Here is a 26,235-nt window from a genome sequence, read left to right on the forward strand (position 1 = left end):
AAGGCCAAGCATGAAAGAGACTTGCCAAAACACAGAACAATTGAAACTATTTTAATTTTTTAAAAAATTTTTTGGACAATGGTTACTTTTCATCAAAATGTCACGGATGTTAAGATAAGCAGATTTGTTAGTTTTCAATAAATATTTTAGCTTTAGTTTCCAATATGATAAATACTGATATAATTCACATAAATGAAATCTTTTTAGGGTCGTTGATAACTTTTGTTTAGAGAATAAAGGAATCCTGAGACCAAAAAGTTGAAGGACTGCTTGATCTCAAAAAGCAAGCACTGATGTCTGCTTCTTTCTCCCTGTTAGAAGGGAAATTGTCTCAAATCGCCAATCATTTTCCTGCTCTAGAACATGGCACGATGATGCCAACAAACTGGTAGGGTTATTGTGAGGACCAAATAAAGAGATTCTACTTAAAACTCTGAAGTCAGTGCCTGACACATGCTTCCTCTGTAAATATTACCCACCTATCATCATCATCATCATCATCATCATCATCATCATCATCATCATCACTATGACTATTACTACCACCGAAGGACTATTACTCCTGCCTGAAAATGTCTTTTACTCAGATATCTACAAATATTATTCCTTGGACTTGTTAAATGCTCTTGAGTATTTGTACTTTACCTGAAATACATCTTTCCTTCCTTTTTTGCCCAGCTATTCCTCTTCAGTCTTCTTGTATCAATTTAGAGGTCCTTTGGTTTGAAGCCTTCCCTGACCCCCCAAAACTGTGTCAGATGCCCTGCTGTAAGCCCATACAGGCACATTTCACGAGAATTGCTTGTGTCTTTGCTGGGTTTTCCATTGTTCTCTGAAAGTCTTGTGATAGAAGGGACCACATTGTGATCATTATTGTAATCACCAAGCTCAGCCACAAAGCTTGATACTCGGTAAATGTTGAATGAATTTTGCTAAAGTCCCTAAACATGTCTCCTTGGCCTACTACTTCCTTTGTGCCTCGGGTCACCTAAACTGATTCTCTAAATAACCTTGTGAATGTCTTTTATGTTTATATTGCATGTGAAAACTAACCTCCAAGATAACATGGGCTTCATTTACTATTTTCAGGTGATGTCTACTTATCTCACAGGATATTTGGTGGTGTGCCTCAATTTCCCAGAGAGCTGCAGTTGAACAGGAGGTAAAATACTGACCATTGTGTAAAAGTTGGTTAATTCTCAGCTATGATCCAGACACAAATGACTCACAACGTGAGATGGCGAACAGATGGCTGGAGAAAACACCTCTGAGTGCCAGCTTGCATCATGTCTTATCACCGTAAAGGGAGTGCAAGATAAAGTGTTTCTTCCTTTTAAGTTGCCCTTCCAGAATTTCCGTCTGTACATCTCTGATCCCCTGATAGCTCTATGTGGTTCCAGAATTTCCACTTAATAGGGCTTAAGGAAAACAATCCCATTGAATAGGGAGTTAGACTTACTTTTTTTTTTTTTTTTTTTACGGTACCAAGGATCAAACTCACGACCAAGTGCTTGCAAGGCAGGCACTTATGCCGCTGAGCTAAATCCCCAGCCCCAGACTTGCTTTTAAAGCTATATTTAAATAGCAAATCTACTCTTTCTACTAAAATTTCATATTTGTTTTGGAGGTTGCTCATAGAAATAAGAAGGTGCTAAAGACTTCCAGCCTACCTTAGGATGAGAGTACACCTTTCTTTAATGTGGAAACACAGGAAATGGAGGAATACAGAGGTTTGACAGTTTTGCCTAGGTCTCCCTCATTATAGCTGTTTACATTTATAAACCTATATCTGGTGAGATTAACCAAAAAACTTTGAAAAAGATATGAAAGTTCAGAAAAGCAAAATCAGTGACAGGAGTAAGCACTAGACTACATTTGTTAGTTTGGGAGCCTAATACATTTAGGTGATCATAAGGAAACAGGCAGCTTGCTGAAATAAATCAGACACAAGGCAAGCAGTTTATCGCACAATTGTTATGCATTTATTGAAGTTATAGACAGAGACAGCACAATATGAGATAAGTCCTCAAGACCTTGCTTGCAACCTATTTGGGAAGACAGGAGAATGCCTGCCAGATTATCACTTAAGTTTGTTTGAAGACTGCTCTTTACTGTTCATTGTTCCTTCTGGTTATTTTCTGAATGTTAATTGTGTGAGGGAAACAGAATGAGGGAAAAATGCTCAGAGTGAAAGGTTAATGTAGCTGAAAATATTAAGGCTCTCAAGCCACGTGCTCCAAACATACAGGAGCGCATTCATAGTTTTAAGGCTGGAACCTGTGGCTAACCTCTGATCAGGCCTTCCCGTTTCTGTAAGGAGGAAATTGATGTCTGTCTGGCAATACGCCCCGCTATCAGCCGGGAACTACTGTCAGGTAATTCCACTTTCGCGCTAGTGTCACTTTGCAATCAAGTCCCTTTGAAGGTAAAGTTAAATGACTGCAGTCTCCTTCTGCCTGAGTCTATGCTGAAGAGCCTGGTTTTCCCTTTTATAGGTACAGTAGTTGGTTTTTAGAATGACTTGATTATCTAGATTACAATTTTTTTAGCGGGAGTTTTCATAAATCCTAATTCCACAGTTACCAAAATAAAATTTATTAATCTAAAATAGTCTTTACACTAACGGACTAGAAAGTTAGTTTTCTAGTGTGTATTCACCTACTCCTTCACATTCAGACCTTTAACCCATAAGAATGATTTGCACATTTTATATTTTCCTCTTGGCCTCTGCTGAATTTCAGTTTCCTGTCTCAGCTGCTGCATTTCTATCTGGTTTTCCTCTCACGACCGTCCCCTCCACAGCTTCCTATTTCTGACAGTGACACCACCATTCTTTGTCAGCCAGGTCTGAAATCTTGCCACCTCGCCTTCCTCTTCTTTTCCAATCCAGTGGGTCACTAATTCCTGTGACCTCTTCCTGAAACTGGGCTCCCAGTTCCTCACTTTTAAATTCCATTTTGTACCCTCTAACTTAGGTCTTATCTTCCAATTTAGGTCTTATCAAGTAGGGAGTGATAACATCCACCCCACAGCCTGCTTCCTTCTTTAACTGGGAATCACTGTAAAGCACCAGTAAAACAAAAACAAAAAAACTACATTTATCTACTCCTGATGCCAACTTTCATAATTCCCCCGTGTCCATAGGTGATTAAATCAAATTCAAGGCCCTGGGGATTTAGCTCAGCGGCATAAGCACCTGCCTTGTGAGCAGGCAGTCGTGAGTTCGACCCCCGTACAGATTAAAAAAAAAAAAAATCAAAGCCCTGGATAACGCTGTCCATCCCTCTGGACCTTGCTGTCACTTCCTTCCACAGAACCATCCTCCCCAATCAATGACCCTTCTTGTTTCCAGAGCCCCCTGTCATTTTTTTGCTCGCACTTGAAGCGGCCTCCCTCATCTGAAGTTGAGGCACTTCCATTTAGTCACCCACCAGAGCAGCAGATAAGGACCAAAATCCAGGGAGGTACCACCTACCGTGAAATCCGCAGCCCCAGTCTCCCCAGAAATCTCTTCCCGTGTCCCCATCCCAACTAGAGAATTAACTCCTGTAGGGCACGGAGCAGCCTCCCCTCTGCATTCCCAGAGCCTATGTTTGTTGATGACTGAATGACAGAATAGGTGGTGGAAACTTGTCAAAAACAAGTTGCGGTACCGTGGAGCTAGGAGGGGCCCGGCGCGCGTGCTCGCGACAGGGCAGGCGCGTGCCCGGCCCGCGCGGGCTTGGGGCTCCGGGCTCGGCAGCGGGGCGCTGGCCTTCCCTCCACCGTCGGAGCGGGCAAGGGGCCCGGCGTTCCGCGCTCGGAGGTAGGTGGTGCTGTTGCGGCGACTGTCTTCCTCATTGGCGCCGCGCGGAGAGGCGGAATGTTCAACTCCTGACTCGGACGGAAGCGTGGGAGCTCGCGGGCCGCCGCCGCTCGACCCGCTGCCCTCGTAGCGCGGGGCCTCCGTGCCCCCGGCTGCTGCTCGCGCCCGGCCCGGGAGCCAGGTAGGGGCCAGCGGGGGCCGCGGAAGGGGCGGGAAGGGTCGCGGCCGCCGCGCGCGTCAGTTGCCCGGGCCGAGGCGCCTCCGCGGGCGGGAGCGGACCGGAGCCCGGCGGCTCGACGGGGCGCCCCCTCCTGGATCCGGGCCCGCGGGGCGCGCGGCCGGCCTCGGCGGCGCCGGCATGTTCGGGCCGGTCTAGCGGAGAAGTTGGCGCCCGGAAGAACTGGGCCGGGCTGGGGCGGCCCGGGCTGGTGAGGCGCGGGCTGGGGCGGCCCGGGGCCCCGGCGGGCCTGCGACCCGAGCCGGGCTGCGCGCAGAGGGGGACCGGGCCACTCGCGGGGCGAAGCGCGGCTTGGCCGTGTCGGGCCGGGCGGAGGCCGCGTCCCGCAGAGGTCGGCGCGTGCCAGGAGAGACACCAGCTTGTGCTCGCCTTTCCCCCGCCCGGGGCTTCTGCTCCCTGCCCTGCTAGCCGTGTCCTGGGCCAGCGCCGGCCCGCCCGCTGCCGCCTCGCCCTTTCCTTCCTCGCGAGCCGAGGGCGACCCCTCTGCGGAGCAGCCGGCGCTCGGCTTTTCGTGGGCACTGAGCCCTCCACCAGGCCCAGAGGTGCGCGCCCAGGCCCCAGCTACCCCTCGCTTGGGCACGACAGCTTTCAGCAAAACTAATTCAAAGCTGGCTAGATGACATCGAATTGCCTAAAATACAATGGATCATCATTGTTAGATTGCCAGAAATGTATGTTTCTGAGCCTTGAGATCCCGCGTAAGCACTGTTTATGGGGAACTTAATTACTATTTTTGTTAGTTTCGTTAATAGTGAAAGCACACCATTTGGTGGCCTGTTCCAGCGATTTTACAATGAGCAGCTTTCATTAATAATGTGTACGAGAATCGTCTTGCGGAGTGCATTCGAGGATATTTGACTTAAGATGGTTGGCAAAGATTCCAGAGCTGTCTGAGGAGAGCCTTCTTGCTTTCCTGTTCTAAGGTGAAACCAACCAGCAGGGTTGAGTGGATCCAAACCTGCAAAAACAAACATGTGATTCAAGACAAGTTAATGTTTTCTTTCTAGAAGGCCTATTTGCACAATGAAATTTCATGTCTTTTTTTAATTAAAAAAATGTGACGGTTGCACTTTAATTATGGTTTTATCATTTGTAAAGCTTTTGTTTTAGATTCTTGCTACAATAGTGAGAGATTTGAGAGATTGTAAATGAATATGATTTTAGTTTATTTAGAATTAAAAAGAAAAATGGTCTTTAGGGCAGTGTGCACTGTTTATTTTAATCTTTTACAATGTAATTCCTACTCTAACTTTTTGGAATCTTTTAAGGTTTTTTTTTAAACTGGGAAGCGTTGGTTAAAGTATAAGTTTTAGTGGTAATAATTTCAGAGTAAACAACCTTAATACAATAGCAAGGGCATTTTTTTTCTAGCTCAGCAAAGCAAATAGATGATTGATTGCTTTCTCCTGTTCTTTTAGGAGATACATAGGGACACATTAGAGAGACTAGTATCCAAATATTAAGCACCAGGATTTGGATCTAAAAATGGATGGTCAAAGATCTTGGGAACTGAGGGACCTTGCCAAATAAGGAAACTTGGCAAGTTTGCACTGTGTATTTTAAGTTAGCACAGAATGAGTGTTATTGGCAATACATTGGCTCAGTACCTATCTGGAATCAGCAGTGAAACTGACTTTGATAGGGCTGCAGGATTATAAGTGAGTTACAAAGGCCATGAAGTTAATAATCAAATCATCAGAGAAGACACTAGCAACATTACAGTGGTATTTCATGAAAAGATGTCAGTCATAAAGTGAAGATTTTAGTATGAAAAGAAAGAGCAAAATCAACAGTAAATTTTAGGAATTGAAAGATTCATAGGAGAAGAGAGGGTCAGTGATTCCAGAAAAAGGGGTTTGTTTTGATACGGTAGTTCTTGGAATAAGGTAGTCTTACATCTGTATCTTAAGATGTTGGAAATGAAAATCGATTGGGATCATTTGTTTTCCATTTTATTCTGCCCAGGACAGATTGACAGAATGGGTATCTTGTCTATCGAAATGTAATAGGAACGGCTAAGACACCTTTTGGTCTTACTGTGGGGACAATTTAGGCTACTTCTTTTGTGCTATTAACCTTGCCCTGCTGCACACAAATAAGCCGATATCCAACTGTGACCAGAAAACTGTACCTGTTGTGGGAAAAGCACCGTAAATACTAGAGTTTAGATTGGTTTGACTGATACATGGGTACTTTTGTGGCAGACGCTCCTACAGACAGCTGAAGCATTGATTATGTCCTAGTAGCTGTTAAATAATCTCAACCCGGAAGACTGTGAGATCAAAGCAGCCACACGTCTAACATCCCAAGACTGTCAACACAATTGCTAATAGGAAATTGAAGCTTCACGTTAAACTTTAGGGCGACAGTGAGCAATCAGAAATTACAGTGGTAATAAAGGAGTGGGGGGGCAGGGATCAGGAAGCAGCAGAATAATATGGAAAAAAACCAGAGTGGTAATAAAAAATGATACTACTTTGGAGCCAGACCTGAGTGGAATCCCAGTTGTGTGATTTGTAAATTAGGTAGTCAGTCTGAGCAGCTTCTACAGTCCTGATCCTCAGTGTCCTCACATGTAAATTGGGGCAGTAGTACCTGCTCCCTAAGGATAAGTAAGTACATGAGACAACACATGGAATGCTTAAGCCAGTCCATGTAATTAGGCTTCCAAAACTGAGTGGGAGAGAAGGGGTTTGCACGTCTCTTAAGCCGTACCCAGAAAAATCTGCTTGTCTCTCCTCTTGCCCTCAGTAGATCACCCTCTTCCCAGATCATGCTGAAGGGTATATGGAGGAGGTTTTGTAATGACATTTCTCCTTTGGGCATAAGAGTTTCTAAAGAAGTGCAGTGGACTTCTGTGCTTGTATATTGCTTTTTAATGTTTTGAGGGAGAAATCTGAAAATCAATGCATTTATATATTTGTATGAAGAATTTGGAAGTTATGACCTAGAGTTTGGAATTGAAATAAACTTGGAACTTTTTTTTTAACCATTCTGATTCTGTTTCTGAGTACAGCTTGTTTTCAGGGCCCAACAACATTCTTCTGGGTTCATCACTGGACTTCCATATAGGAAAACCAAAAAGAGAAGGAAAGAATTTCTGTCTTTAGGTCACAGAGTGAATCTTTGCTTATTAAACTTTTATACCAAAGTACCCTATTGTGAGGAAGAAGGAATGTGTTTAAAAATCTGTAACTGCAGCTATAAATACCTCCGTTGTAAGCAAGAATCTTCTTTAAAATCTTGTATTTAGTCTTAAAAAGCCATGTAGACTTCGCATTCTCTTCTTTCCTGTGTCACTTCATTGAACCATCCAGTGCAAACAGACGTGTTTCTTTCTCCTACCTTGATGTAAATTGATGCTCGAGGATGGATGTTTATTCCCACATCTTCTGCACAGTGCTATGAACAGTACCTGTGGGAATAAGCGGTTGAAGAAGGTGGGATGGGTGCTAATAAAAGGCACTGGTTCACTGCTCAGCCACCGCACGGAGTAACAGTTCCATTTGCTGAGAAATGAGTAGGAGTAGATAAGCCTTCAAAGAGTTTTTATGGTCTGCAGTTATCCTCTGGCTTTCAAGACGAAGGGAGGCTTTTGCTTTAGGAAAGGAGAGAAGTGAAAGGAAAGCTACAGGGATGAAAATCTGGAATTTGGCTCTCACCTTTCTCCGTAAGGTGAGAAGTCTTGGGAGGAGTTTGGGAGGATGGCCAGTCATTTCCAGCACAGGTGATGATCATTGTGCTTCTCTGCGAAGTTTGCTGTCAGGTTCATGATGCATCCTCAGAAGAGGAGGGCCACCAGGAGTACTTCATAGTAGTCTGGTTACTCATCATACTTCTAGGGCTGAAGTGCATCTTAAGTAGCCGTTCTGCTGGCCTCACGCTGATGCAAGAGTCTTCATCCCACCCTGCACTTCCCACTGGACTCTCGGGGTGGGCCACTCACTACTCAAGGCTGCATGTTTCCTTTTTGGGCAACCTTAGAACCCAGGATTTCTTCCTGTAACTTGTGTGCGCAGGTTGTTTTGCCTCTGGATCAGCGAAGTGTAACACAGGATTTTGGTCTCCTGTTCTGTTCTGTTCTGCTGTTCTAGTATTGGAACTGAGGATTGAACCCAGGACTTTTGCACTGGGTTACAGCCTCAGCCCATTTTAATTTTTCTTTTCTTTTCTTTTTTTTTTTTTTTGGTCTTTTTCCTTTTTATTGGTACTGGGGATCGAACTCACGACTGCCTGCTTTACAAGGCAGGTGCTTATGCCACTGAGCTAAATCCCCAGCCCCCTAATTTTTCTATTTTTGAGACAAGGTCTCGCTAAGTTACTTGGGCTAGGCTGGAACTTGTGACCTTCATGCCTCAGCCTTCCAGAATTCTGGGATTAGAGATGTGCACCACCACAGACAGCTCCTGTTTCTTTTTATCTTTCTTCTTACATGGAGATGACTAGGTTTTAACCCGTGTATATATCATTCTTAGGGAACATTCATTCTGGGTAAACCATTGGAAATTGTATCTTATTTGTCAGCAGCCAGGATGGCTGGATACATTCTGTTTGACAGAAATTGGGTCCAGCTGAGCAGTTGCATGTCCCGGGATGAGTGGGCGACTGGCGTTGAGGGAGGACTTGTACACTCACAAGTGTCTCCCGGACACCTGTGTCTTTCTCATCTAGCCCTCAGCTGGAAAGCCACCCTCTGTACTTCCCCCACTTTCTCAGCCCTGGGACCTTTCTCTCCCTCATGCCACAGGGAGCCCTGAAGTGGCCTATGACACTGCCTGTCCCTTCCCACATTGTGAACGTAGGGGCCTGGTCCACAGGGCATCTCTGCAAGATAAGTGCCCCCACCAGACACTCCCCAGGTCTGCCTGTATTTTCCTTCTGTTAGTAACATTTCTGGCCACAAAGCATGCCATAGCAGCTGTTTTCATTGATTAGAATATTAAAGTACAAGTATGAATGTTTCATTTAACTAGCTTGTTTTATTTTAACCTGTGCTCTAGACAGCTATATTAACTTACATGGTAAAGCACAGAAGGGAAAAAATGAAACCATAGCTTCTGTCTTTTAGATACTTGCTTAAAATTCGTTTCTCTCAGGGACCCATGCCTGCGAAGTCCTGTTCCCTGCGCCCTGCCTGTTCTATGTGAGATATGCTGGTTCTGTTCATAGAGAGCAGCCTTGAAGGAGTATCTAGAACTAGAGGTAGACACAGTGCTAGTTACTTTTATTCATATAGCTAGTCTCCTCTAGCTAGACTTGCAGCTGTTATCTGTTTTAGTGATAAAAGAATAGTAGAACAGCAGTAGCAGTCCTGTTAGGTATAGAATCTTTGACTCTTTGACCCATTATGGAGAACTGAACCAAACCAGAGCTTTCCAGCTTTTTGTAGAAGATAAGACACTTACAAAAAAAAAAAAAAATAGTATGGAGCAGTGATTCTAAGTGATGGTAAAACGTGTGATTAATTTACTGGTCTACAACTGATGTATATTAAGGAGATTGATAATACCTGCATAAATAAATATTACAGCAGCAAGGTTGGCAAAACGATTTGTTGAAGGCTAAGGGCTAGTTTTGAAAAATTTTTTTAAATCTTATTTAAGTCGTAATAAAAATGAATCAGTTTTTCTTATTATAATGCATCAGAAGTAAACTTGTAAGTTAACTTTCATGGAAAAGGGGGAAGTATAAGTATAAATTATGAATAGGAAAAGAGGAAGAACCGGGACTGGGGATTTAGCTCAGCGGCATAAGCACCTGCCTTGTAAGCAGGCAGTCGTGAGTTCGATCCCTGGTACCGATAAAAATGAAAAAGACAAAAAAAAAAAAAAAGAGGAAGAACCTAAATTCAGAAATAATAGACTGCAAGATAAAAACAGAGAAATCCCAAAGATCTTTTTTTCTAGAAAAGTTAATTGTTTTTTTAGTTGTTTTAATGTTTTTAAAAATTATGATTTGCACGTATATGATAAAGCAGGTTACAGTTTTTCTAAACTACATGTCCTACAATATGACAGGAGATAAGGTCCAAAAGTAGACAGTGGGAGGTGTCTACTCAGGGACTCTACCAGAGCAAGTGTTTTGATTCCATAAATAGCTCCCAGAAATGTTAATATCAAAAAGTACAAATGATAAAAATATTGCCTTTATTAACTTAAATACTCTCTGTATGAACAATAGTTTAAAAGAAAAAGTTGTATCTGCTTATAAGATGTTGCAGAAATGACCTAAACCAAAGCAAGGCAGTAAGCAGAAGACTGAGAAAAAAATGAAACGCACGTGAAGATAAATAGATGAAAAGAACTTAAGGATCTATAGTATGTTTATTTATTAATAATTGCTGTGCAAAAGAAAGGAAATAAAATAGAAAATCTGAAAATGAGAAGGGGAAAGCTGTAGAGCAAAGCATGCTTGACTGTGAAGGAAATAGATGGCTGAGATAGTATCAAAACTTACTAAATGATGAGAAAACCATAATTTCCATGTATTGTATGTGTGTCACATGCTGGGTACCACGCAAGGCACTTTTACACCTTCTCCTGTGTCTCAAAACCTGCACAGAATAAGTGTTACTGCTAGTGAGGAGCCTGAGGTCAGAGAGGCATCTCTGGTAGGTCCAGGATCTAACAATGTGTGTTTGGGTTTGCTACTAGATCGCTCTGTTAGGTTAGCTGTCTATCCCCTGGACTGTGCTACTTCTGTGTCAAAATTTCTGTCATTTGGAAGAAAGATTTATCAATGAAGTGTCAGGTAATACAGAATATACTTAGTCACTTCTAGGCTATTGATTTTGAGACATTAAATGGAATGGAAGGGATTTATCATTTTTATTTATTCAGTCTGGAAATACCACAGTCTGAGAAAAAGTGATTTAGGATTACCAAAAGGTACAAGTAGGGTTCAACTCAGCGTCTAATTTTACAACCTTACTTTTTGATGTTAGAACTTTAGTGGATTATTTTTTGTTTCTTTTTTTGGTTAGGGCACAAATAAAGGGGTGGGAGACAGATGAGTTATTTGGGGTCAACACTTTTCTAAAAAATAAAAAATAGAAGATCTGTGAGCAGAGACACTTAAATTTATTGTGTGGCGGAGATTGGAAACTTTAAAAAATAAAATAATGCTCCCTTTGAGATTTCTACTTTCATCTGGTACCACTTTTGACAGTTAACTCGAGATACTATATATGCTTTCAGCAATTTAGTTAATAATTTAAATTTTTTGAAAAACTTTAAAAAAATTTTTTGGCAGCTACTCAACTATTCACTGGGTTGGATTCAACCATTGAATTATGATTTTTAGCATCTTTTTTTTTGGTGCCGGGGATTGAACTCACGACCTCGTGTTTGCCAAGCAGGCATTTCACGCTGCTGAGCAAAGCCCTTGGCCCCATTTCAGGGTTTTGATGCCTTACTCTGCTTTAATATTTCTAATATTCCTGCTCTAACTTATCCTTCAGTGCTGTGTGATGAAAAACAAACAAATAAGGATTGAGAATTGTTACATGGAGAAAAATTCCCTTTAAAAATGGAAAAGCAATTCTTTTCACATTGCTGGAAGTATTGTATGTGGCATTATAGGATATAGACAGATTTATATAGGTGGTATATTCATTGGTGAATACATTTGAAAGACTAGAATATAATTTGATTAGGTAGCAGTCTGCCCCGGATGCTGTGGACATGATTACTTAGTAACCCAGATTTTTCATTCTTCAGGTCATATGCTGATCTTTTTTGAGTAATGGCTTTAAATGAAAGTAGAAAAAACTCAGTATTCATATAGTGTGTATGGGAATAGGAGCCTCTACCAAGTTTTTCAGTTTTCGAAGCTCACTAGGATTAAAACATCTATTGAGATACACTAGAATTGTTAGTCTCTTTAGTAATCAGACAGGACTTGACTTCTTACAGTCCCAATGAAACATTCAAGTAATTGCATAGATTCTATTCATATATAGCCAATGCCCAAATGGCAGGGTGTACCATAATGTAACACTGATTTGGGGAAGAATGTAACTAGTTGCCTGTGTCAAGGGCTGAAGATCTACAGAAGGGTGCTTTTCATTGGGTTTAGATTAAATGCTATTGATCTCACCCTGGTTCAGATCTCTACTTTTGTTTTGGAAAGGATTTCTCTACCCCTTTCTACCCCAAGACTCAGAGAGAGGCAATATGGCGGCGAGGGGGGGGGACACTTTCCTCAGTTTCCTGTGAACCCTACGTAACCGCTACCAAATTAGGATTTGCTTTGGAATCTTCTGGGGGTACTTGTAAAAACCTCAGTTCTTAGATTCTACCTAATTTGATTAAAATCTTGCAAAAAATATAATAGAAGGATAATCAAAAATTATTTATTCATTTATTCAGCAAATGTTTTTGAATAGAAAAGGTACTTGCTAAGTGTTTGGCCATGGACAAGGTGCTGAAGATTCAGGTATAATCAAACTGAGTTTTTGCTTTTGGGAAATTTATGTGTAGTCTGGTGGAAATTTAGTAGGAATGATGAAAGAGTACAGAAAGGTTTTGTGGCATAAAAAAGAGAAAACTAACTTTGCTCATGAGCCTCAAAGAAGTGATCAGGATAGGAGCTGGCTGAGCAGAGACACTAGCCTATGCAAGGTATAGTGAGATGAGAGAAGCCAGCAGAAATTCTTCATATGCACGAGAGGACCCGAAGTGAAAATGACTATAAGTGGTAAGAAAACAACACAAGAAAGTCTCCTGGAATGAAAGAGAAGTTTAAGATTGAAACAGTCCACCAAGCATCCTGTCAGAGAAGGAGAAAGTCTCGCCCCTAAGCAGTCTATAAAATTCAGGATTCCAGGGTTGAATAGAAAATAAAAAGTAGTCCTAAAAGCTTCCAGGAAGAAAAAAAATGTAAAAAGGATATGAGTAATCAGAGGAGCATCAGATTGCTCAATAGCATTATTAGAATTTACAAGAAAAAGAAGTCCTACTTTCAGAGTTCTCTGGAGAGTGATTGCTTACCTGCAGTCCCATACCAGCCAAGGCACTGTGGCACTCACTGATTCTCAGAACTTGTATTCTGTGCACTTTGTCCAGATAGTGAGAGATCCGTGTTGTCAAAATACAGGAAAAAAACTAAGAAAATGAAAGATCCAAGAATAGGGGTTCCTTCAGAGGAAAAAGGTGAAAGAAATTCTTAAATGTAGCCAAGGGAAGTCCCAGTCCAGGTAAGGCCTAACAACCATTCCAGCTAGGAAGAATCAGGATGAAGTATGTAGAAATGTCTCCAAGAAAAAAAAAAGTGGGGGGGGGGAGGAGGGACTAAAGGAGAAAGAATTGGATACTTTTATTTTATCAAAGGCGTTTTTAGTTCTTGGGGGAGTTTGATGAGGTGAATAACTATGAGTATAAAAAGCTAAGCAAGCAACAATGACAAAAGACAACTGATAACTTTAGGGGAAACAAAATTATCCAAGGAAGAAAATATAAACATTAAATTCTATGTGGCACTTCTGGTAATTATATTTACTTTGTCAGACTACTATAAACACTAAGTACATATTGATTTAACCAAATGTTACAGTATAATCAGAAATGGAGGATTGAGCAAGTATGACACATGTAATATCTAAAGTAGAAAAAAATCAAGAAACCACACTGTAAGCACATTATTTAGAAATGTGGAAGGAAATGCTAAAGAAGTTGAAATTATTTGCCTCTGGAGTGTGAATTGGGTGTGAGGAACAGTGGGATGGGGCTTCTATTTTGTACTATATGCTTTGTGGTTCTATTTCTTTTTTTAAAACTTTCTTTACATTTCTATTTTACTTTTCTGCATTGGGGATTCAACACAGGGCCTTTGCACTGAAAAATAAAAAAGCCCTACCCTCAGGGCTTTTTTATTTTTTATTTTGAGACAGGATATCTATAGGTTGCTAAATTGTCCAGGATGAGCTCAGAGTTATGATCTTTCTGCCTTGGCCTCTTAGAGTGTTGGGAATATTTTTTAATACTTGGATAAGGGTAAAATTAATAAAATCTGGGCTTTGTGTCTGTGATGGTGGGAAATACTGCGTGATGTTTTGCATTTTGCTGAATGAACTTTTTAGTTTGCGCATACTATCTACCAACTTCGGCACATTTCTAAATTTTATCCACATATTTTTCTTGTCAGCAGTTAACTGATTGTAGAAAAATTGGTAAGGTAATTGATTCAAATATATATAGCCTCTATCAGATACATTTTCTCCCAAACCATATTTTCATGTCTCTCTTTGAATTTGAGGGTAAAGAAGTCACCCCTACTCTTTCTTGCCTTCTCCCCAAAGTAGAGCAGTTTGACTTCAGCTGTGCATTACGACCTCTGAGCTGAGTGCATCACTCAGCAGAATCTCAGTTGCTCACAGAGGTTTTGTGAATATGTGTAGGTGTCAACCTCCCTTCCCTGTCTACATTTTTATTTTGAGGAAACAAACCTCACAGAAGAATGGAAAGAATAGTAAAATGCCCATATGCTTTTCACCTAATTTACTAGTTCTTAACATTTTACCACATTGCTTTCTGTTTCTCTGACTGGTGTGTTGGCACCGTCCCCCCACTTTTTAAGGAAGGCAGTGATGGTGCCTGAGCCATTTTAAAGTAAGTTGTACATATTATACTTTAATATATCTGCATTATCTCCCAAGAGCAAGGATGTCCTCCTATAAAACCAAAATACCATTATTTGTATAAAATAGTATTATCTAATGCAGTTACTATATTTTTTTTTATCTATGACTGACTACTTGTATTTAGTCATTATATTTTTTTCAATTCTTATGTTAAGATGTCTCCCTGCACTAATTTTTAAAAATATCTTTCATGATACTGACAGTTATGAGAAGCCAGTTGTTTGTAGAATGTCCTACAAATGTGGGTTTGTATAATTTTGGCAAGAATATGTATACAAACTTGTTTACCCACTGTTTTTAGTTTTTTATGCAGGTTTGAATTTCAGTCCACTGTTTTCTTGGTTTTTTTTTTTTTTTTTTGTATTTATCTGTGGTTTGATACAGAATAATAAGAATATCCACTTACCTGGAAAACAGTAAGACCTCTTAAACCACAGAAACTATCACAGTACTATCTCTGGGAGGGGCAATCTGTTCCTCTGGAAACAGGCATAATATTTTTTTAAATATCCTTGGCAGTGTTCGTTGGATGACTTACAATATTGTAATCAAGGGCAAATTTTCTGCACTTTAATTAAGTTCTGCTATGGTATACAGAGCGGGGAACCACTTTTGGAAAAACAGTTGGCCAGCCTTTGTTTTATTCCTGAGCTGAAAATTTCTTTTTGGAGTTTAAGCATTGGATGTGTGTTCCGTGTGCAGCATTTTGGCTGAGCTGGTGCCAGGATGCTCGGTGGCTTAGGTTATGTATATTTTGTGTGAAGTGAGTGCAGCATGGAGAGATGGCATGCCGTGCATGCCAGAAGAGCTATGCAAGCTCGCTGTTGAAAGCATGCTTCCCGTTTGTCAGGGCTTCCTGATAGCAGACCTGGTGACACAGTAGCCTTTAGGCAGAGCTCCCCGGGAAGTGTAGGAAGTGCTGCTACAGGTTTTGTCCCAGGAAATCTGAGCCATTTCTCTGTGGACAGCTGCATTTCAAAGCCTAGGCAAGTTGCTGTTAAATTTCCCACGGACAGCCAGCGTGAGTGTTTTCATTTCCATTTGTCTGTCTTTTCTCTTTCTTAAGTCATCATGATCCTTCTACAAGTTTCATGGGACTTGTTATGCATTCCCTGAAGTCGTATTCAAAGGATTCTCTGTGATTTATTTGTAATTCAGCTTTTCCTTTTCTTTCTTTTTGCAGGTTTTGTGGAAGTATACTACTGTGTCATTATGAGATGTCGTCTCTCGGCACCTCCTTTGTGCAAATTAAATTTGATGACTTGCAGTTTTTTGAAAACTGCGGTGGAGGAAGTTTCGGGAGTGTTTATCGAGCCAAATGGCTGTCACAGGACAAGGAGGTGGCTGTAAAGAAGCTACTGAAGATAGAGAAAGAGGTAAAGTCTGTTTTCTGCTATCAGAAATGGTCACGGCAGCACTTACGTAAGCTTTTCAACCTAGAGTTAGAGGGTCACAGGCCTGCAAGGGACTGGCAAGGCCATTGGGGCTGCTCCATGAGGCGGTTTCCCAATTTCCATTCTGGGAGCCCCATAAATAGAAATTATTGCAGCGTGTGCTTTGGGATTGAGTTCTACTAGGGGTCATCTGAAGTGGGAGGATTTCTTTCCATGGCAGAGAAGAGCCAGTGTTGTGTGAGCTTGGCTCCTGGAGGCCGAGGCGGGATTTCAAGGCCTTCCCAGGGTTTGTGCTTTTGCTTCCCTTGGGCAACCAAGAGGGGTCAGTAAAGAGTAATGGTAATGTTTTCATCTCCCCCCTCTTTCTCTCCTTGAATTTGTGGCCCTTCAGAGCGGTCTTTTAAAAGATAAAAACAGAAATAAGCAATACCAACTGTTGGGTTTCGCCTCTTTTTATGTCTCACATTGATGGGTTTTGTGAAGAGTTAGTAAGCGCTAGAGCCAGATAGGGCTGCCCTTCCTTTTAAAACCAGAAAAGGGTCTTCACTTCCAGGTCTGGACTTCATGCTGGTTCTGGATGAGTTCTGAGCTCTTAGACCTTTCATCTTGCCTAGGCATGTGGCCCAACATGCTCGCCATGTTCAGCCTTAGGAATAAAACTACTCACAGAACTGATCTACAGGGGCTCAGCAACATCGATGGCTTTTGCAGATGCTTTGTAGAATTTAAATATAATTTTTAAAATGATCTATATATACAAAATTGCACATATTTATAGAGTACATGTGGTCCATAAACATATACATTATAATGCTTAAATCAGGCTGTCTCCTCAAACGTTTATCATTTCTGTATGGTGAAAACATTCAGACTCTTTCTAGCATTTTGAAATGTACAGTATGTTATTATCTGTAGTCATTCTGCTGATAACTTAATCTTTACCTGCTGGACCTTGTTGTGGCCATTTTTATTTATGTCTGGTTTTAGATAATTATTATTCATTTCAATACCCCTTCAAAATGAACTTTTCCATAAATATCCTTTCATCTCCCTGAGTGATTTAATTTTTTCATTAACTGTTGCCAGTGAACTGTAGCAATTGATTGGAGGAGGACACCCAAATGGCAGCACTTTGTGGGTTTCCTCTTAGCAGTGCTCTGTAATTGTGGGTCACCAGTGATGTTTGCAGTTGTTGAAGTCAGCTCAGAAGGACTCTAGAAGGATATCTCTGCCTTGAGGTGCCTGTTAGTTTTAGAGAATTTTTAAAAAGTGAGAGCTCTTAAAGCCAATGTTTGCAAAACAGAAATGTACTAGATAGAAAAAGTTTGCTCTCTTTTTTTCCCCACTTTTTGATCAAGAAAAAAATTTCAGTAGTAGCTAAGTAATAAAACCATTTCTTACTCTGGGCTAATCCCTTAATCTTTACATTACTTTCTCCATTTTATACTTTGGGAAATAGAACTTTGAGAACTCTGTTAAGCTGTCTAAGGAGGAGCAAGTGAAATACAGAATGCCAGACCCCTTGCTCTTTAGTATTTAATTCCAAAATCTCTAGTTCACCAGGTAAGAAAAGAAAATAAACTAATTTTACCCACTTATATTAAGACATTTATAAGTATGATAATATTTTAAGTGTTAGGTTATGAAATTTCAGTAATGACCATGCTCTTATATTATTTTTGTATGTGAGACCTTATAAAATAGGAAATAGATTTTGATAGGAAACATAAATTGAAGCGTATCTACTCCTAGACTATAAACATAAACACAAAATATCTTTTCTACTATATATGAGAGAGCCAGAAACATGACGTGGGAAAGCACAGGGGTGAATGCAGGAATTAGAAACTGCCAAATCCTGCTTCTGTGCAGGAGTTTGGAAATTGAGTTGATTACAGTAAACTGCAAAAACTTAACTCAAACTTGAAAGTAGGAAAACCCAAAAGATCCACTTCAGTGTAGGGGTTTTTTCAGGGGTGGTGAGTGATTGAGACATCATTATGGCAAAGCACCTGCAAACGCATGCTGAGTCCACATGAATTTAAAATTCAGAAACGTTTGACTGGATGCTGGCATTTATTGGGAAGGAAGCATGCACTTCTTGTCTGAATTATTGTTATACTTTATGAAATGTATTTTGGCTGCTGTCGGTGTTTTCTAGGTGATAAGATAAATGTAAGATCCAGATTTTTTTTCAATTTATTGATTCAATCCCATGTTACTTGGTCATTTTTTGCCAGTGAGTTTTAGAGGAGCTGGAACATTTTGTAAAGTATTTGTCACTCCATTTGACTTGTCAGAATCATTTGACATCTGATTGTATGCTTTGTGAGCTTAGTGAAATGTGGAGAAAATGAATGTCACATTCTTTAACTTTGCTTATGTTAAAGGGACCAGGAGGGCTCTTTTACTTCTTTGCAGACCTCTAGCTTAGCCAGTGTGTGTTACTTTCCCCTTTAGTCAGTTTGTATTACTTTTCTAATAAAAAAAAGAAAGAAAAACAGCAATTGCTCAACATACTCTTTGAAACATTATTTTAAAACAACTCTTAAACTTAGAAAAACATTACAAGAACAATACCATGAACTCTTAAGATATCCTTGCCCTGGGCATAAGCGCCTGCCTTGCAAGCAGGCAGTCGTGAGTTCAATCCCCAGTACCGATAAAAAGGAAAAAGACAAAAAAAAAAAAAAAGATATCCTTGCCCCGAGTGCACCACTTAGTGCTATGGTTTGTACCATTTGCTTTAATAGTATTAGTTTAATGCGATAAATTTATTTCAGTTTTTGTTGAACCATCAGAGTGATTTGTAGATGCTATGTATCTTTATCCTTAAATTTTTAGGAATGTTAAATCTTTAACATTCCTAAAAACATAACCACAGTACAGTGAACAAAATCAGGAAATTTAATGATCAGACTTCTAAATTCAATTTTGACAGTTATCCTGATGAATTTTGTGGCAATTTTTTCAACCTAGGATCTAGTCCAGGATAAAAGAGTTCATGTAACTGTCATATCTTTTTATTCTGGCTTAATCTTCCTTTGTCTCTTAAGACTTGGACACTTTTGAACTTGTTATGCACAGTATCCCCTTTTTGGTTCATCTGATTTTGTCTTCCTCTAGTTTCAGTTTACACAGTTTTGGTAGGAATGCAGCTTTGGTTTTGTGCCCTTTGTGGTCCTTGGCATGACTTAATGGGAGTTGTGTGATGTTTGTCCGATTTTTGGCAGTGTTAATTTTGAACCCTTGATTAAGAGTTTACTGAATTTCTCCATAGTACAATATTCCTTTTCCCTTTGTAATTAATAATTAAGCTATTATAGACACTGTGGGAATATAAGTATCTTTCCTCAACACCTTCCTAATTATTTTAGCATCCATTTGATGCTTCTTGTTTGAATCAAGTATTATTATGGTTCTGTATTGTGTAGAAACCAAGATGTTGCCCCTTTATGAATTTTGCTCCTTATTCCTTTTCTCTTCCTTTTGTATATGCATCCATTTGTTTGCTTATAGATTGTTTTTATTTTTTTTTACAAAGTGTTATAGTCTTACTGTTACTCATTTTTGTGTTGTAAGTATCCCAAATGTAGTAAACAAAAGCACCTTCAGATTGGCTGTGATGTCCTTTTGATATATGCCCCTCAATCTTGGATATTTTTTCTTTTTGAAAAATCTAGAATTTTTCTACTAGAATCAGTCATTTCTTCACACAGTCTTGCGTCAGTAAGCCTGACTTGGAGTATGATATTTAGGAACCAAGCTGTGAGTTCTATGCTTGCTTATTTTCAACTTCAAAATGGGCCTTTGTCCTTCTGGCAGAAATAATAGTGGAAGAGAAATTGTTTTATAAATACATTTAACTTAAAATTTAAAAGCCTACCTCCGAATAGATAAAATCTTATAATGCTGATATTTCTGGAGGAGAATTTACCAAGAGGTATCACAAGAAAAAAAAAACTTAAGATGTTTATTTTCTCTGAGTCAGGAATCTTAATTCTAGGACTTTATCCTAAGGAAATAATTAGATATGCAGAAAGACAGCTAAAATAGGAGTTTATCCCTGATGTATAATGAAGACCTAGAGCTAACAAATAATGTTATACCTAATGTTTAAAGAGCTTAGAAAGTACTCATGATATATTAGTAAACGGTGAATACAGGTTACAGAAATTTTATATAGGGTGGGAATATAGTTCATTAATAGATAGATCAATAGATCACTTTGGTAGTAAGCACAAAACCATGGGTTTAAACCTCAGTGCTGGGGGAGAAATATGATTCCTACTGGAGTTTGAAAACCACTGCATGGCTTGAACCTTAGCTAATCACATGTTAAACTCCTGCACAGGTCCTGTTAGGCAGGCTCAAGCAGCATAACAAAGGGCTGATTTAAGAATGCAGATTCACATAAAACTGCAAATTCCTTCAGATTCCAGCCCCTCCACACTCTGACTTTCCAGCTTTGTGTTTTAGTTTTCTGATCTGAACTGTCTACTCTTGTCCTTCTTTTGTGTTGCTTTCTTATTTCTCTGACAGTGGTCATGTTCTTTCCTTCACCTGTAGTACTGTTGTCTGTTCTGCCCATGCAGATCCTACTCATTCTTCAGTTTTAATTTTTTCCTTTTCCATGAAATAGCCTCAGTCCTGTAAACATCATTTTCTCTTTTATCTTCTGAACATCCAAACTACTAACTTGACATAGGATTAGAATTACCTTGTGATTATTATTATTGTAAGAAATTGCCACTCAGTGTTTTATGTGACCATGCTGTGTCTTCTCAGCTGAAAAGTGGGGCTAATTACAGTACTCATACCGTAGGGTGGTTGGGAGGGTTAAACGAGATAACACATATTAAATATGCAGAAGGGTGCTAGATTAATGGGAAGACTTGGATAACTGTTAACTTATCAGTTACATCCTCACAACTGTACTCTAAAGTTAGAATAGCAGATTGGTGGTCTCTTTTGTGACGATTTTAATTAAACAATGCCTAGGACCTTATGTTGTAAAGGAACCAGGGGCTACATTTGTAGTTAGTAAGAAAGAGCCTGGCAAGGACTCAGCGTGAATGTAGATGGCCAACCATATGACCTCAGACTCTTGAGCTCTCGGAGTGCAGGAACAGTCTGTCACCATTCTAGTTCTCAACACTGTACCAAGTACAACTACCACAGGGATTTCAAATTTGATTAAGGGTTTTAGGTTACTGCCTTCTGCCTTCTCACAGGCAGTATGTGATACTGTAATCTGCATTTGACAGATGAAAAAGTCAGGGTCAGGGGAGGTTAAGCCACCTGGCTAACATAAACAGCATCCTTTGTGTGGGCCTGCGCGAAGCTACCTTGCTGACAGTAAACACTGAAGTGCTTGTTCTTTGATGCTTGGTATCGTGTTGCAGTGGACCTCCTTCCCTTTCATACTGACTTCCTTCTCCTTCATATTGATACATGTGCAGGGTACCTGTGTTTTATTCACTCATTCTGCTTGTAGCAGTGGAGAGTAGAAAACACTTAGATTCAGCTACATAGTAATAGAATTTGCAGCTAGTATCTTTGCCCAAGGGGCAAATGTGATGTTTGAATTTATAAATGCCTTTATTTTGTGCCTTTTAGCCTGACATGCCTTTTCACTTAAGGACTTTTAAACATTTCATGACACTATACCATGAAAGCTTTATTCTACATATATAAATCATCATGTTGAATTAAAAAATAAGCCATTTAAAATAATGAATCCTTAAATTTGATAATGCAATCATCATCTCGAAGTCTGTATTGAATAGCCTCTATCATTCAACTCCTTTTCTATGAGACATTTCTATTACTGGGAGCCTGTAATCTAAGACACTCCAAGGTGCACTGCTATAAAGGACATAGAGAATGCTGGACGTATGTTGAACATATATACATAAATGAGTAAGCATGCATTAGTGATAGGTTCAAGATAACTTGAACCATAGAGAAGAGATCACTGAAGGAAAGCCACCAGAAAGGCTTCATGGGCCAAGAATAGTTTAGAAACTTACCAGAATTACAAATAATATTCTTACCACGTTATGTGAAATGAAGTTATGTTGAAACAGCCTTCACTCTTCATTCTATAGTATTTTTTCGTCATTGAAATGACCATAAACAATCTTTATAAGCAGAAGCCCCCTCTCTTATTTTTACTTAGTCTGTTAAAATTAAAAAAAATTCTTCCAAATTTTTGTTAGATTAAATATTTACTCTGTGTGGAGGTTATTTTCATTTTCCACCAGAAGACATTATTGCAATTGGTATTTCAGCTTTTAATTAAAGTATTATTGATCTCAGTATATTAAATAATAAGTATTTCAGTTAGTTAATGTTTGTTCCCCAGCTGTGCTCTAAATACTGTGATCTACCATGCTGAAATCAAACCAATCAATGTATTCCAGTAAAAATATTATTTCTTAACTGATATGTTAAACAAAGTTGGGCTCTTGCTACCTGAATAAAAATAGTATGAAGCATACCTTGAAGTTTTGAGACCTTTGAAGGTGAACAGAGAGAGAACAATTGAACCACTGAAAAACAGAAGGAGAAGAAGAGCTACCCAGGAGTATTTTAGATAATTTAGATGGACTTGGAATCTCCAAAGATAGAATTCTTTCACTTGGGTTTTACAAGGTACCTGGAATTTTCTCTTTTCTCTCTAGTGAAGAAAAGGTCATTGTCATGCATTTACTCAAGAATTGAGGCCTTGTTATCAGACTTTTTCTACTGATACCTCCTGACTCTCACTTCTTAAGACCTTCATTCTCTGGTTGAACGTTGCCATTAAAAACATATAGATGTAGGCTTTTGCAGTAGTTTAATTCTCAGAAAGTGCTTCACAATGTTCCTTCCAGCCATTGGTAATAGTCCCCACCTCTTGGGCTACACAGTTCAGCCCTTACAAACATCACCTTCAGGAGGACAGGATCTATGTCTTACTGATCTTTATGTTTTTTGGTCTATATTTAGTACCCGGCCCACAGTAAATAGTCGGTAAACGCATAGTGCCACAAAGGAGCAAAACAATAAACATAATGATCACATCTCAACCTGGTTTTGTAAGATTTTTTGAAAAGATTTTACTAGTTTTGAATCTACAGAGAGTGCAGCTTGCCATTCATAGTCTACTTAACTTTTCCTTTCTTGTGGTTGACTGATTTTTTGAGGTCTTAGTAAATTATTTTGTCTTTGAATGAAAGGTTTTGTTCTAAGCAGCCAGGGAAAATTTTCCTGGCCATGGTTCTTATCTGGTTTGTTTTTGGATTATTTCAAAAAGAACCTGAGATTTTTTTTCTTAGACCCACTAGTATCAGCTATTTACTGACTCATGATGAGAAAAATTAAGGTCTCCTAAATGAAATGAGACTGCCAGAATTTTAATGACTTGGAAGTAGCACGTCTTCCTTGATACTGTTTTTTAGAAAAGCAGTGCTTGGTAAAATTAGCTGTATTAGAGTAGCTGCACTGGTAAGAATGACAGTGTCAGGTAAGCATCTGTGGGGTCTGTGTTTAAAAAGGAATAGATGGTATGAGTGCTCTGCTTTTTCAGAGATTATATTAAACAATTAAGGTATAAACTCAGTTTAACTTAGTACATCTTTAAAATGTACAAACAAGCTCTTTCTTTTTTTTTTAAATTTTTTTTTGTTTGTTTGTTTTTATCGGTACCAGGGATTGAACTCATGACTGCCTGCTTGCAAGGAAGGCGCTTATGCCTCTGAGCTAAATCCCCAGCCCCTAGCTCTTTCTTTAATAAAATGTACAGATCAGTTCTTTCTTCTGTTATTGGAACCAGTCGTCTACTTTAAGAAATATATTCATTTTTACTTTAATCATAAATTATATTTTAATGACTACTCCTTTAAAGCTTTGAAAGACAACTTTTCCTCCCCAAAAATCTCAAGATATTCTCTATTTTATTTTATTTTATTTTAAAGAGGATGAAACCAAGGAAAATAAAACAATAAGACTAGTCAAAACAAACCAGTATAAGTGATACAAGACTTCAAAACAATACGAAATCAGTAGTTACCATAATACCTCTTGTTTTCTTCTAAATAGCTGCAGATATGTTCAGATATACTATAAATCAAATAGAATACAACAGAAAACCAATAAAAACAAAACAATGAATGCAATAAAAGACTTCAAAACAATACAATAGTCCAGAATGGCTACCACAAATATCTTGCTGTCTTTGAAATAGCTGCTTATGGGGGCTGGGGATTTAGCTCAGCGGCATAAGTACCTGCTTTGCAAGTAGGTGGTCGTGAGTTCGATCCCTGGTACCGATTAAAAAAAAAAAAAACAAAAAAACTCCTCATGTCATTGGATATAACAAAATGAAACAGAACAAAACCCAACCCAATAAAACGATGAAAACAATACAGGACTTCAAAACAAGACAATAGGGAATTAATGGCTACCACCCTCAGAAAGAGATCTCCCTAGGTGCTACACTGTATACCGCTATCCTCTGAAAAGATGATCAGACCACTGGCCCTAGACCTGCAAGGTCAGTGAAACAACAAACCCACAAGCATCACATTGCATTTCACCTCTGTAGCTGTCATTGCAGCCTGTGTTTCTCTCGATCAGCTGGTTCCTTATGGGGATGGGAGGGTGGGGATTGGCTCTTGTTTGCCAGCCTGTATACCAGAGGGTCTGGGGTCTGGCATCCCCTGCCAGCAGTGGCTTGCACATGGTGCTGGTTCGCATGGAGGGCTTGCTTCTTGGGTGAACCCTTATTCTCTGCCCTCCACAGTCTGTGAATGGCTGACTAATGGAGAATAGCTTGGGTCTGGCTGTCTGTCCCCCGACCCCCTGCTGGCAGCCTGCACGTGGTGCTGGTTCACAGGGAGGGCTTGTTTCCTAGTGAATCCTTGTTCTCTGTCCCTCACGGTCCATGAATGATGCCAACTCATGGGGAAAGGCTTGGGTCTGGCTGTCTGCCCACTGTTGGCAGTGTGTGATGACACTGGTTCACAGGGAGGGCTTGCTTCCTGATGAATCTTCCTCAAGATATTTTCTTTTTTTTTTTTTTTTTTTTTTTTTTTGTCTTTTTCCTTTTTATCGGTACCAGGGATCGAACTCACGACTGTCTGCTTGCAAGGCAGGCACTTATGCCGCTGAGCTAAATCCCCAGCCCCAAGATATTTTCTTAACCATACAGTATTTTCTCATGCCACAAGTGTAGTCTTCATTCTTCCTTGGGGAAAATTTTGCACAGTTTGTGGATTGTGGGTATAACATCTCTCCTACTTTAACCAGGAAATCAGGATTATATCACTAGAGAATCATGTTGATGTTGTGTATAACTCAACAGGATCTGATGGAAAGGTACTTTACTTGTGTGATTTTCTTCTCCAAGTTTGGTTATGTGGAAAATGCTACACAACTCCAAATTGATGAACATTCTTCAAAACACCTGAATAATAGGCCTCAAGACTGCTAATTATTTAAGAAACTAGTATGTTGGTCAGCTGTCTACACTGAAAATACTTAAGATAATTAGCTTATAAAGAGAAAAATTTTATTCTTCACAGTTTTGGAGATTTCAGTTACATGGTCAGTTGAATTCACTGCTTTTGGGCCTGGAAAGAGGCAGCACATGATGGTGGGGAGTGTGTAGCCAGAAGGAAGAAGAGAATTGGATTCCACAACTCTCTTTAAAGGCATACCCTTCAGTGACCTGAAACCTCCCACCAAGTCCTATCTCTAAGTCTACCACGGCCCTGATAATGCCACAGCTGGGGAACTTATCCTTTAATACATAGGTCTTTGGGGGATGTGTCACATTTAGACTGTACCACAAAGTAAGAATGAAATTTTCACGAACAGTGTAGTATCGTGAATAGAAAGGGACATATGTAGAACAAATGGTGAAGTTCAAATGGAGCCTAGAGTTTAGTTAATAGTTATTTACCAATGTTGGCTTCTTATTTTTGACAGATCTACCCATGGTGATACAACAGATTAAAATTAGGGGAAACAGAATGAGAGAAATTATCTATATTACATAGCTTTTCTGTAAATCTAAAAATTATTCCACAATCAAAATTTTATTTTAAAAAATATAAGAAAAAGGAAAGAGCAAGAGTTCAGGAGTGGCAGAGTGGGACTACATTCGCAAAAT

At 39.6% G+C, this 26,235-nt stretch overlaps 1 protein-coding gene across 9 annotated transcripts in view; it reads left to right on the forward strand.

Moving 5' to 3' along the window:
* Positions 1 to 3,693: 3,693 nt before the first annotated feature.
* The window catches only part of Map3k20 (mitogen-activated protein kinase kinase kinase 20), a 166,024-nt gene continuing 143,482 nt past the window's right edge, over positions 3,694 to 26,235 (forward strand). The window contains exons 1-2 of one of the 9 annotated variants that reach the window (XM_063259295.1): positions 3,694 to 3,805; positions 15,866 to 16,058. In XM_063259295.1, coding sequence (XP_063115365.1) covers positions 15,900 to 16,058 — 159 coding nt within the window. In that variant the 5' untranslated portion in view covers positions 3,694 to 3,805; positions 15,866 to 15,899. Of the gene's footprint in view, positions 3,806 to 3,854; positions 3,987 to 15,299; positions 15,704 to 15,865; positions 16,059 to 26,235 lie in introns of those variants that run through there. The other 8 variants (XM_063259296.1, XM_063259294.1, XM_013142382.3 and 5 more) reach the window with 8 other exon arrangements.

Source organism: Cavia porcellus, unplaced genomic scaffold (genome assembly GCF_034190915.1).
Source record: "Cavia porcellus strain 051 isolate PalLab524CR breed Dunkin Hartley unplaced genomic scaffold, mCavPor4.1 scaffold_12, whole genome shotgun sequence".
Lineage (NCBI taxonomy): Eukaryota > Metazoa > Chordata > Mammalia > Rodentia > Caviidae > Cavia > Cavia porcellus.